Source organism: Eleginops maclovinus, chromosome 16 (assembly GCF_036324505.1).
Source record: "Eleginops maclovinus isolate JMC-PN-2008 ecotype Puerto Natales chromosome 16, JC_Emac_rtc_rv5, whole genome shotgun sequence".
NCBI lineage: Eukaryota > Metazoa > Chordata > Actinopteri > Perciformes > Eleginopidae > Eleginops > Eleginops maclovinus.
The window spans coordinates 21,206,572-21,220,953 of NC_086364.1; the positions used below are offsets into that span (position 1 = coordinate 21,206,572).

Sequence of the window (14,382 nt, forward strand, 5' to 3'; positions counted from 1 at the left end):
GAAGAGCCAGCATTTAGCATCTGAAAGCGCTCCATCTCCGTCTTCCTTTCTCCGTGGCAGACACTCACTTGACTCTTTCTCTCAGGCCGCTTCATATATAGCTCTTTTTCTTCTTAATCGCTCCGTCTAATTCCCTCGGCACCCTCTCCTCTTGATCTGAATTCTGCTCTTTCCCCCGTTTCACTCTCGTCCTTCCCGTTAACCTTGTTCTCATTTTCCACTCTCGGTCCCAGGCCTCTCCTCGAATCCTCTCCTCTCTTTTTCCCTTTCCGTTCCTCTCACTTCCATAGTCCCTGCATCATCCTCATATCGTGAAATGCTTCCGTTCATTTGTTGTCTCGTTGTCGTTCAATTGACAGATGGACTAATCACATCTCAATCCAGGAAACAGATGTTTTTTTGCGTAACAAGCATTCAAAGTCCACATAGCTTTTTGCCAATTGTTTACAAGAGCAGCAGTTTTGATGGACTAGACTCATTGCAGCGTGGAATTTAATCTGCATTCATGTTTTAATTAGATTCCTGCCCAGTGATTCATTTCTTGTATTTAGCTGTTGAGTCTCCATGATTGCAGTTAACCGCAGTAAAACATCTAGAATGCAAAGACATCCCAATCTGAATGTTTGTTTTCCCTGCAGGTGGGTAAATGGGAGAACGGTTCCCTGTCCATGAAGTACCACGTGTGGCCTCGCTATGAACTGTACGGAGGGGCGGCGACCAGGGAGGACGACCACCTGTCCATCGTGACTCTGGAGGAAGCTCCGTTCGTCATCGTGGAAGACGTGGATCCGCTCAGCGGGACCTGCATGAGGAACACCGTACCCTGCCGGAAGCAGATCAAAACACTGTGAGACCAACAGCTCGGATACACCAAGAGTCAGAATGAAACAGTAATAGGACAGTCAAGAAGTAAAATACATTTCTGTTAAGTATAAGCAAGTAGCCTCAGCACATAAAGAGAGATAGACCAACGTTAAAACTGGCAGAACTCAAGTTTATGTGAAGGAAATTATTTTAGAAGCATCGACTTTCAACTAGTCCTGTCAGTCGATAAAAAATGTAATCGCAAGTTTAAAAATATTAGTATTTACCTTTCAATTTTGGGGCAAAATCAAACAAATACACCTGTGTTTTAATAAAGAAATGCAGCCCAAAGACAAATCAGCGGGTTGTTTACTATAGTATACCTTTGTTTCTGAACTATTTGACGAAAGCCTGACCATTTTCCAACACTTCGCTAAAGCACCAACAAAGACGGTTTTGGCAGGGATGTCCAAACTGCAGCCCGGGGGCCAACTGCGAATATGGCCCACACATCTTATACTGTACTCCTTAAATAGTTCTGTAAACAGAGATCACTCAGTAGTATTCATGTGTTAATCAGCCCACTTTTCAAATAAATTCAGTCAATTAAAGTTGAAAAGATTTCCTAACAAACTTATTATGAGCAATCTGAGGCTTCTGTTTTAAGGAATGAGCCGCGAACACTTTTTATAACATTATAAATTAAACCCTACAGAGAGCTTTGTTGGTTTTCTTAAAGCATATTCAATTATCAAGAATAATTAACCGACGTTTGATTGATTTGGATGACTTATAATTGAACTCACGAGGCGATACACCTCACCTCTAGAGAGACAGCCATACTTACAACACTGGTTATAGTATACATGAAGAAGTGTTCATGATGTATGCCACAGTCAAATCTGCCCAACTCTTCCAGCCGTTGCTTATTTAACTGTCTCCAGGATAAATCTGCCTGTAGTCACAATATGTTCCCACTCAGACACAGCTGTTACTATCGGACTGGTGTGACCCGGCAGTGACCCGAGACTTAAATGACAAAATAACATTGAAAGGACCTTCTAATATCCAAATAAGCATAAAGTCTAACATATGAATGTGCGTATGGATTAATAGATAGCAATGCATTCACAAATATACACAGAAGAGATGAAACCCTGCCTAAATGTTTCCTGTGAATGATGATGATTTCCCACGACAGCTCCACAGAGCCAGAGGTGGAATCAGTTCACACTCCATCGGTGTGAGAGCAACGGAGCCAGGGACTCCAAATCACGACTACAATTAACACTACATGCCAATTCAGGAGCACAGATTTCATTCAGTATTCAGTTGTTTTATTGCTTTTACTGTCTGTCCTTACATTTAAAGATAAAGATGCTTTATATATAATGCTTTCAATCTGAAATTATTTTTTTTAAGTGAAATGAAAAAATGTAATTATAATATATATAAATTCATAATAATATTAACTAATATACTTGAGAAAAAATAAACTAATTGGGTCAATAATAATTCATATTAATAATAATCATATAAGGAGGGAAATACAATTTTTTAAAGAATATTCTGTTTTTTTGTTGTGATTTTTTCGGTTCAAAGTTCAAACACATATTTAATCACAATACATAATCAAAACGTGATAACAATAATAATAATCACTTAACATATTAAACAAATACATAAATAATAATCACATTAAGGGGTTAAAATTAATCTGTTTGTCTGTTTTTGCATTTATTTTCTTTCACTCATTTTTTAAATGGATAATAAATTATTCACGATTAAGAAAAAGGCTTTATTATAACGCGTTGAATCTGAAAGCTTTTTCTTTAAGTGAAGGAAAAAATGTAATGGTAATATATATAAATAAATAATAATAAGTAATATCATTAATACAAATAAAACAAATGGGTCAACTATAGTTACTATAAATAATAATCAAATAAGGAGGGAAATACCATTAAATGTTTTAACGAATATTCCATTGATTTGTGTTTTTTTCGATTTTTCTTAGTCTGTCCACACATTTGTTTAAAATTCAAACACATTTACTCAATACATATCAAAAGGAGATAACAAAAAAATAATGACTTCAAATATTAAAACAAATACATAAATGCATGTAAATAATAATCATATTAAGGGGTTGAAACAAATCCTGTTTGTCTCTCGTTGCAGCAATCAAACGAAGGACTCTGGGATCTACATAAAGCGCTGCTGTAAGGGATTCTGCATCGACATCCTGAAGAAGATCGCCAAGCAGGTGAAGTTCACCTACGACCTTTACCTGGTGACCAACGGCAAACACGGCAAGAAGATCAACGGCACGTGGAACGGCATGGTGGGAGAGGTGAGGAGGAAACTACCATTTCTCTTTTCTAGATTTTGTGGAATACATTTAAATCAAACGTCTATTTTGGTATCGTTCTCTACCAGGAATTATTGGATATGTACTAGCACGCTTTTCGGAAAGGGAAGCCGCACGTTGTTTTCGAAGGTCAACATGTAAAGTGTTTTCCTGCTTTGTGTAAACGATTTGTTTATTTGTCGCATGGTGGATAAGTAAGTGCAGCGAGGCGGTCATTATGTGGAAAAGATCACCCGACCATGGAGGGTCCCTGATCAGCCTGAAGGGTGTTCTTTTCCACATAATGACTGCCTCGCTGCACTTCATCCCACTTATCACACGGCCAGACACTAAACAAACAAACATCTCGACTCCCAATATTACCTGAAAGGATTTTATTGACTTAAAAATGATCGTATTTCTTTCGCTAAGAAAAAAAAACTCTGTTTCACGGCGCACCAACGGCTGGAAGTGCGACAACAACAACTTTACGGCAGCACTGATCGAAGTTTTCTGTAACTGTTCAAGTCTGTTTACAGTTTCTGATCCACTAACAGGTCTTTAAACCCTGCAGAGACCAGACCGTGTTCCTGTTAGTGTTCACTTCCTGTTAGTGTTCACTTCCTGTTAGTGTTCACTTCCTGTCTGTCTTCTTCTGGTGATTTATCTGACATCCAGCACTCTGTCTTTTAACCTCTTTTCTCTCTCTTGATTCTCCTTAGCAACGGTCATTATAGTGCTTGACAGCGGTCTGTACTACCGTATTAACAACCTGTCACATGTTCTGAATTGACCAATCAGAATCGAGTATTCAACTATTATATTATATATATATATGGGCATTAAGGGACATTCTTCGGACAGCAAGCTTTAAAACACAAACTTCCTGATGTACAGACGTTGAATATGGCTTTTCATTATACACTCAGTAATATAGGTTCGTATAAATCAACAATACAAGCCATAATCCGACAAAATTACAATGTGGCCGCCAAACATTATTTATTATCTATCATCTCCAAAGAATAATCGATTAAAATACCTTTTCAATTATCAATAGTTAGCTAAATAGAGTTTTACCATGTGCATAATTTGACACCTTTGAACTTGGACATAGCAAATAAAAACAACGCTAAATGCTCAAAGGGGAAACAGAGTTACATCTTGTGTGCTTTATTTAGCTTCTATAGGATCCACCTGAAGGCTTCTTTTCCCCTCTGAAGTGTGTTTTCATACCTCGAATTATGAGCTTTCCTTTCCGGGTCAACCGTTTGTTCCCACTTGTGTCAAGTGGGCTAAGCACTGCGTCCCTGGGGGACTCACAACTCAGTCAGCTGCAACAATTCACTAAAACCTTCTGTAATCGACATTGTTCCCAAGGTAAGGTTGTTGTCAGTTCTCGTTCTGTGAAGATCAGCTGCTCCTGTGCTGCGTGACTTTGGCGATTTGTTAATGAAGCAAAAAGCAAACGGATCGATAAAAGCCCAAAGGTGACAGGTTGGGAACACACAACTCTGTGTGTGTGGACACGCTGGAGTTTAAATAACCTTCACGAGTCACAGACGAGATGTGGTTTACATTTTCTTTTAGGGTAAAACTTTTGCAAGTCATTTTATTTTAAGCTGACTTTTTATATCTAATATATTTAGCTACTTCCTGTCTGTGTCTGTAGTTTGGACAGCTGTTATAAAATCCATCGATACTTGCCGTAATTTGGCCGCTGCTCACCTCCACAAAACTGAAAAATATAACATGTAACAGGAGAGGAAATGCTTGTTACCACACACATACAAACACTCATTCAAGACACACACACACAAACACACACACACACACACGCACGCTTTGCCATATATCTGATGTATCCAACAAAACCAACCTGTGTCCAAAACTCACCTACACACATGCAGGCAAGGGACACACAATAATGCATGTATAAATATACACAGAAAAACAGACTGATTCCATACTGTGTGTAACGAGGACATACTGGTTTTGTCAGTCTCCCTCCCTCCCACACACACACACACACACACACACACAAACAGACACACACACTTCACCATCGTCTTATGTATCAAACCCAGTGTCCTTCTCCAGTTGGAACAAAGCCAAAACTTCAGTATATCTCACACCTTTAATGGACCGAAATCTGGACACACAAACACACACACACACACATACACACACACACACACACACACACAGAAGGACGTGCCCATGCACATTCCTGATCACTCAGAGATCACTCAGGGGCATTTTACACAATTTACCAAAGCTCTGGAAGACAAAAGATGGATGAGAGAAAGAAAAATCAATGAACATTTTGACGCAGGACGACATTTTGTCGTAACTGGATCTCAGTCAGATTTTCTCTGGCTGCATGGACTCGGTGCTCGGCCTTAATGCTCCTAATCTGAAATATTAGGGTAATGCACTTGATTACATGAGTTTGGCCTCACAGGCACAGTCACACACACACACACACACACACACACACACACACACACACACACACACACACACACACACACACACACCAGCACCAGCTGATACACAGATATGCGCTCGCTCATTCTCAATAACACCCACATGGGTCACTTTCATAACACGGAGAGAACAAGTCGTAGGAGGGAGATGGAGAGAGGAAGTGAGTACACTGCTGGATGGACTCTCATCCCCGGGGAGACATTCACACATTCAGGCTGCAACATACACACACACACACACACACACACACACACGCACACTGACATTACATGCTGAGAGAACAAACAAGACGGGAAAAGTTTAAAATGCACACACACACACACACACACACATACACACACACACACACACAGGCGCCAGAAGAACACTTTGAAAAGTGCAGATAATGTAGCGCTGTGTGTTATTCTGCCGCCTGTAAAGGTCCACTTCACAGGTGGAGAACAAAGGTTCACTGCTTTCTCTTTCGCTGTCTTTTTCCCTTTTATGACTCACCCATATGCACACACACACTTTAACGCTGGAGCTGGAGCTTTGAGTCACAAATGGCTGAAGGAATGAGTCCTAAACACGGGAAATGAGTTAGCATTTTAGCACTTTTGCTTCCCCTCATGTCAAAGTTAATGCAGTTTGGTGAATTGCTTCTTATCGTGAGCTGTAATTGCTTTTAGGGGTTGTACCTTTCCTAGCTTTTAATATATAGGTGTGTTTTTTCTTTGGGTTGGTTGGATAAAAAAGACAGCTTGCTTTTAACCATTTTCTGTTCACGCCTCTCAAAGTCAATGTTTTTTTTGAAAATTTTCTGGTGAGAAGCGTCAAATAATGTCTGACCTATTGTACTACAACATACAATAGGTCATTAAATACCCCCTGGTGAATGTCTGAAGCTTTTAAATGTCTTAAAAATGAACGCATTTCGAAATGAGACAGCTAAATGTCATCACGCCCAACACTAGCCACATTTAGCTTAGCGCTGGTGACCACATGACCGTGCTGTAGTTCATTTATATCCTAATGTCTGATTTTTACTCCTGGCGAGTGCATTTACTCATCATAAAGTGGTGTTAATATGTGGAGATTATCCTGCTGAACTAAACAGGCGTCATAAATAATGGAAATAACCCATTAGCATTTTGTTGAGGGAGCTATTGTGATGCTAACTTCCTGCTCGGCCTACAAAAACACCTCATCCCTGCCCCTCTCTGTTAACTCAACGAGACGGCGTCCCACTTTACCCCTGCGCTGTAGGGCTGTTGCAATCTGGGGCTAAATATACAACCTGTGCAGAGGTAGAGGCAGGTAGAGGAAGGAGAGGCGGCTATTTCAAGCAGCCATGACCCACTGTGGTAACCCACTTTCTTCCTCCCTCTTTCTGTCTTTCTCCCCCGAGACGCATCACGAGTGTCCTGCGTTGTCCTCTTGCTCTACCTTTGTAGGGCTGCACAATAATAACTGCATGCAATGTGATATGATTTGAGAGGGAATGACCGTTTTTAAAACATTAATCACATTATTATTGAACAAATATATGAAATAAAGGCATTCAGAGCAGAGGTTCAACTTTAAATTTGATCAATAATTTAAGAAAAATGAAAAAACGAACAGATCGTAATTCACCTGGTCCCGAAAGATCCATAAAAAAAAATACAAATGAACAACAAAAAGACTCGTCAATAACTGATTTCAGAAAAACAACACACGTACAGGGCCACATAAAAGATATATTAAAGATGTGTGACTCTTCTTAAATCCCATCTGTCCAAACAACATGTTATTTATTAAGTATGCTGTGCCGTGCTGGGATTTGAACCATTGACCATCCAGTTCCCGAGCCAAGTCCTACAAGAACTACTTCAGCCCCCTTTTTCCCTATGTCTCCAGTCCAATTCCAAACCACACCCTACCCACTCCCCCTCCGTGATGGAGTGAAGACCGTCTGTAGTCACACTTGCAAGCTTTGGGACAAACTCCACTCCCTGAAACTGAAACTGAAAATCCCGTCGCAAATCAGGCCTCTCTTGGACAAAAAATAATAACTGAAATAAAACTCAGAAAATCTTTAAATCAGTTTCTTTTTCGTAGATTTATAAATAAAAAATCTGATGTGCAATAATCTGCAAATATACAAAACTTTATCATAAATAACCAAAAACAAGTTGTTAACATCTGCATGACGATGTTAAAGCATCTCTTGTTGTGCAGTTTATCAGTAAATGTTTACCCGGACCCTCTAAACGGAGGGGTAGTGTGTAGGGGCGGTAAGGCATTGGGCCTCCATTTTCATGTTTCTTTACTGCCCTTTCGCTCACGTTACCCCTTTTCTCTCCCCTTTTTTAATGCACCCTCTTTCCTTCAAACCGGTCCGTTCTGCGATTATGTCAGATTTCATTTCCTCCATTTCTTAAAATACCTTTTGACAGCCAACACAGAGAGTGCATTCATCTTCTGCTGCAGCTTTAAACATGTTAACGGACCGGCCGCTAGCTTTCCCTTTTACTCAGAACAATAGTTGCTGCACGGTTGAAACACTGCTATTCCACAATGGGTCGTGTCAGTGCAAAGTGATGCGTCTAGACAGGAGGTATTGCTCCTGGATTATAAGGGCTGACACTGTAACCTAATATTTACTCTTCATATTAGATTGCCGAAGAAGCCCAGTCACATTTATTCATTCATCCGCTGATGTAAGAGCAGAGACCACCATAAAAAGGTAAAAAGCTATTTGTTAAATGTCTGCTCGGTGACCTTTAGATCTCAGTGTCTGCTGTAACGACGTCCACCTTTGTCCATTTCACATTTTCTCATCTGCATTTAGAAAGACTTCCAGCACAATCACTTACAATGAGCTGAAGGCTGTGATATATTATGGCTGGTTTGGGACTCTGTTCTTGTCCGTCTTTATTTTGAAAATTGATTTCATAATGGCAGTATAGCGACTAAACTCCCAATCAGTTAGTTGTTGTTGTTATTGTTGGCCCCTAAAACGAGGCTCATCCCTTTGACGAGTCCCAAGAAAGAGTCCGTACCAAAGTTGACTTTCACAATGTTTGTAGGAGACATTATTGCATATTTTTGTTCATGCTTTTATTTGAAGGCCTCTTTGGGCACCTGGTGTAATCGTGTGTATTTGGAGACAGGTGGTGGTGGGATTAGAGCACCAGTAGGCACATGTTTGTTTTCCACTGGGAAAGCACGAGGAGGACAAGATTCAGGAAAATGGTTGAATGTACTTTTTTGTTTATGATATTGGATCGGATGGAAGGATATTCTGCTCTGGATTTGGATCATTCCCATGTGTAAACTTCGTAATCTGGTGCCTGTCGTACAGGATATTTGCGTCTACATTGTTTGAAAAAGGAAATCAAACAAACAATAAGTAAGTAGGACCACACGGCCAACAGAAAATACCTGAGGGACCAAATAATGATAACAATAGAAATAATAAACGACAGGGGGTTAACTGATCACAGCCCCTGGTGCGTAAATGTAGACTTTCATAGGTCAGGAAAACATATTGACAAAAAGACAGACATATCTGACTCAAAAAAGTGGTTTCCAATCCAAAATGTAACATAAAATAAGAGTTATATTGTGGAATCTGTCTCTAGATATGTCAAGAAACCATGCCCTATCTTTTTAAAGTCTCCAGGTTTCCTCTTAAGGTTCTTCAAGATCTTTCAAGTGGATTTACGTCAGACTATAATATAAGCAAACAAGACGTTTAACCCTGACGAACGGTTGCAGTTTAAGGACGTATTTAATCAAATGGAGGAACGATGTTTAAATAACGGACGCTTTCTGTTTCCCACCCTCTCCTCCAGGTGGTGTTGAAGAACGCTCACATGGCCGTCGGCTCCTTGACCATCAACGAGGAGAGGTCGGAGGTCATCGACTTCTCCGTCCCCTTCATCGAGACGGGCATCAGCGTCATGGTGTCCAGGAGCAACGGCACCGTGTCGCCCTCCGCCTTCTTAGGTGAGAAGCAGAGATCATTGTTCGTAAGAATAATCTTGTAGGATTGTTGTCTTTTCTAGAAGTTGCTAAGGAAATTAGCATAACATGTCCTCTTTAAGAACAGTATTGTCCAGAGGATTTTCTAGACAGATATAGCATGAGGCGCTAACGTCACTTTCGGTCGAAATTAAGCCCCGCCCACTTCCCGGTGAAAATCCTGCATCAGAGCGAAGCAGAAACTAATACTTCCTTCACTGTCTAAAGCTGCTGAGTCATATATTGCACCTCAAACAACAAATGAATCCAGACCTCCGGTTTCTTTACTTCCTCTCCAGAAAAAAGGAGAGTAAAAGAAAGGATCAGAAATCTCAGTCTCAGTGTCAGCCTGCTGCCTGCCACTCGTCCCCCGGCAGACCCACCAGACATCCATCCCCTATTAATTCTCCGTAAACTGTCTCTGCTGTCTGACCAGACACCTGACCCCATCTTCATATTACTGGACTCCTTATACCCTTTCTGACCAACACAGAGATTGTTTTCTGGCATCACTTTAACATTTTCTGGGGAAAATCTGCATTTTGTCTTGAGGGCGCACGCCGTCGGTGAGAGTCCACTGCCCAACATCATCGTTATAATATCAATAATAAATTAAAATAATGTGATATTTGGTGGTTCTGACGCCTAGTCAATTTAAAGGTGCAAAAGGGAAATTTGTTGGACAGATTTTAATTATAAACCTCTACTTTAAGGCCCTCTGTAATACCGGAAATGATGTTGCAAGCCCTCTATACTTTTACATTAAGTTGCATCATACTCCCATAAGGAGAATACTTTACATAAATACAGTAATGAATCAAAAATATCAAACTTATATAGAATAGACGCTCATTTCAAATGAATAAACTGAGGAGAAACACAGAGGTGTAAACTATATAAAAGGTCAAATGACAGCATATCTTTTAAGGGAATTGAATTAAAACAAAAAGTATAATTTTAACGGCAATTTGTGATTTATGCAAAACTTTTGGGACTTAGTTCTGCCATTGTTTGTGTTTTATGTAACTGTCATCTCACTCCTGACAGATGGCGAGCGCTATACGTGCTCTGCAGGTCGCTTTAGGTCCTCATCCATTTTCACACCTTCGGAAGTTGAACTGAAAGTGATTTAGTGATTACAGCCAAGTTTTAATGCATGTGTGTGATGAGGAGGCAGACTGGAGTGCATGGTAATGATACTAACTGTTTATTTATTCTGCCTCTCGCTCCCTGCCCTCTCATATCTCCCACTCCTACTCCATTTCTCTTTTTCTCTCCCTCATTTGCATACCTCTCTTGCCCTCTCCCTCCCTCGCTTCATTTTCTCTGACGCCCTCGCTTTTTTCTCCCTCTTCCTCCCTCCATCGTCTCTTCCCCTTCTTCTTCCTCCTTTTCCCCTCCTCTGTCCTCCCTCCTTTCCTCCCTTCCCCTCGCCCTCCAGAGCCCTTCAGTGCGGATGTGTGGGTGATGATGTTCGTGATGCTGTTGCTGGTGTCAGCAATGGCTGTGTTTATATTCGAGTACTTCAGCCCCGTGGGCTACAACCGCTGTCTGGCTGACGGCAAAGGTGAGAGTTTACAGCAAACACACACACACACACACACACACACACACACACACACACACACAGCTGAGTACCTGTTGGGAGGATGCATATGTTTGAGGATATAGATGTAAATACATGCAGACACTCTCTCTTCCAGTTCGGCTGCCTCCCCCATCCCTCACCAGTTGTTTTTTTAGCAGCAGATGGAGGGCACGCTAAGTTGACTTTACCAGGGAAGTTATGCATTTGCAACATGTGCTTAAAGTGACGTACTTTAGAGTGAAAGTTAGACTTCTCAGCACTCTGAAGTAAATGGGTTTTGCAGGAAATAGGCAGGTACAATTTTCCACAGTATCTACATGACAGCAGGCATTCTCAGTGAGTGTGTCTGCCAATGCATATTCTTCAAACCGAACAAAGGAAATCAAAAGGTTAATCCTCAGACAGGGACGGACTCTCCATCTGTGTGTGCTGGACAATCACAGAGCCGACGGAAGACTAGGGCGGCTGATGTCTGGAAACATAGATCATCATCTCAGAATCAGAACTCCTTTATCAGTTTCAAAGAGGGGAAATGAACATTGTTACAGCCAAAGTAAGATAGAGACCAAAAATACAACTCTCTTTGATCAGGGGCATGCACATACTATTTAAAATGACACAGTGCAGTAGGAAAAGAGTAGCAGCAGCAGTATTTATAAAATCAATTAGCTCTGTGTAGAATTCTTTCCAAACCTCTGATTTCTTTTCATAATTATCACTTTTTTACTGAAAGATCTGAGTTTTTCTCAAATATCTGTTTTAGGGTGTCACTTTTTCCCCAGAAATTGGATTTTGTTCAAATTTCTGACACTTTTTGTCCCCCAATACTTTTTCCCTTTTGATTTTCTTTTCAATATTTCAACTTTTTGGAATTCCCGACTATTTATTCAAAATGAAAGCTTTAAATGAAGACGTCTAAGCTGCACACTGAGAGTCGACAGCTCTAATGCAAACGCTGCAGAATATGTTTTACTCTCCAAGTAAATACACATTTTATAATATTATGATCAACGGTGATTATGAATGGATTAATGGTGATTAATGGATCCATTACAGGTTAAGACGTTGTGACACCGCTCCCGTGTACTCCTCCATGTGTATTGCTGCCAGTGTTTTTGGAGGAAAAAGAACATTTGAACTTAACTTAGAAATGCATATTCTGCATGGTCAAGTCCACTGTTGTCAATCCCTATGGGCACTAACTGTGCACAGATAGTGTAAACTGTGAGTAAATGTAAATGGCACTGTGATGCACATCTCAGAGGCTGCAGGTTTATCACTCTTGATGCATGGAAGGAGGGCTTAGGTTTGAAATGAGGGGTGTGTGAGGGGGTGTGTGTAGTATAAGTACGTAAAGAATACTTTTTCCACCACTGCAAACAAGCAGCTCTGCAGGAATACGCCTCCTGTCTGTAACATTACCACTGCAGATGTACAAATTGTCTCACTGTGCACAAAGACGCCCAATCGCACTGCGGGCCGCCTCCACATATAGACCAGCCGTCCTCACTGACCCGTGAATTCATCCTCCTCCTCCTCCTCCTCCTCCTCCATGCTTCTCTCTTTTTGTTTAAAACCATGTACAGTACAGGAGTGTTGAAACGCATTTGCATTCATCCCAAACTCACGTGTCGTCGGCTCTGACAGCAAGAGGCTAGCTTTGTGTTAGACCCCCCCCCCCCCCCCCTCCCCACCCCTCCAGCCAGAAAGATAAGAAACAACAACAAAAAAAAATCAATGTCTTCCCACAACTTTATCTCTGATGTGGCTATATTTAGACAATGGCTATCTTTTTTTTTTCACCCTTCATCATGTTCTGGAGAAGATGTACTCCTCCCTAAAGCGCTGTTCTCTTCTTGTTTTATCTGCTCGTTGCGCGGTGGGAGTTTGATATCATGAAGAGTGCAGATCGAAGTTTTGGACTCAAAGGATTCAAAACAAAAAGAAAAGTATCAATGGCCCCGACTGCAGATTTGTAAAAGCCGCTGCCCGATTCGTTTGACCAACTTTTCTCTTTCGCAAACTTCACAAAGGGAGATTTTTTTGGCACGATAGAGTCGGTTTGTCCGTTAACAAAAGCTCCACAGAACAATACACACCCACACACACCCTTTCTCTCTCTCGCTCTCACGCTCACACACACCCACACAAACATTATGAACCAACTGCTGATCACAGAATAATGGCTGGAACAAAACCGTCCTCCGCCAGCTCATAGATGAATTACATTTAATAATTCACACTGTAAAAACATGGAATCTTGTCAAGTATGTTTGTCTAATATCTATCCAGAATATGTCTTTATACTTGATATAAGACATAGTAACCTAAGAGGTAACAATGCAGTGAGATATAGGGTCTTGTTTTTAGATGTATCTCAGATGAGACGAGTATTCTTTGACATTTTTATCAGAAAATCTCCAACCAGAAAACTTTTGAGCATTTGTGGTTGATTTTGTGACACATTTTCTGATCCTGGTTCAAAAGAAGTCTTTCCAGCCAATAACAGGATCTAATTTATCTAAATGTCCCATCTTATTTAATTGGCAGTTTGCAGAAGCCTAATTTTTTCCTAGGTTTGAGCATCATTCCCCAAAAATCTATTATAAAACGTACATTGGTTATAGAAGTGACTTAAAATAACACGTGTGCAGCAATGCCAGCAGCTCTGTGAGGCTGTGCTAAATGCTAATGCTAACAACGATGCAAACATGATGATTTTGAGCTTTTGTGTGCGAAATGGGACCTGGAGCAAAACTAAGGCTACTGGGAATATCATTAATTCTGCAATGATGTTCTTAACCAAAGTATCAGACAAATTAAACCAGATTTTGGCGCTCAAACAGAAGTTTAGCGAGTTATTCGATTTCTCATGATGGCGACATGACAGGGTTTTTTTTGTGGGTACTGTTGCTCTGCTGGTAAACTTGCCAATAAAGATGTGCTTTTATTAATCCCCGTGGGGAAATTAGAGAATTCTGCATTTGACCCGTCCTAGTGTTAGGAGCAGTGGGCTGCCATATGTACGGCGCCCGGGGAGCAGTGTAGGGAACGATGTCTTGCTCAGGGACACCACGGTAGCACTTGGTCTTTCGGGGACTTGAACCTGGTGACTTTCCAGTTCCCAAGCCAAGCCCCTAACCACTCTGCCACCACCGCCCCA

General features: G+C 40.9%; 1 protein-coding gene across 1 annotated transcript in view; it reads left to right on the top strand.

The window, feature by feature from the left end:
- Nucleotides 1-14,382, top strand: part of grin2ba (glutamate receptor, ionotropic, N-methyl D-aspartate 2B, genome duplicate a) — a 146,742-nt gene that overhangs the window by 118,205 nt on the left and 14,155 nt on the right. Inside the window, exons 8-11 of the mRNA XM_063904850.1 lie at nt 639-847; nt 2,986-3,157; nt 9,463-9,616; nt 11,073-11,198. Coding sequence (XP_063760920.1) covers nt 639-847; nt 2,986-3,157; nt 9,463-9,616; nt 11,073-11,198 — 661 coding nt within the window. The remainder of the gene's footprint in view (nt 1-638; nt 848-2,985; nt 3,158-9,462; nt 9,617-11,072; nt 11,199-14,382) is intronic.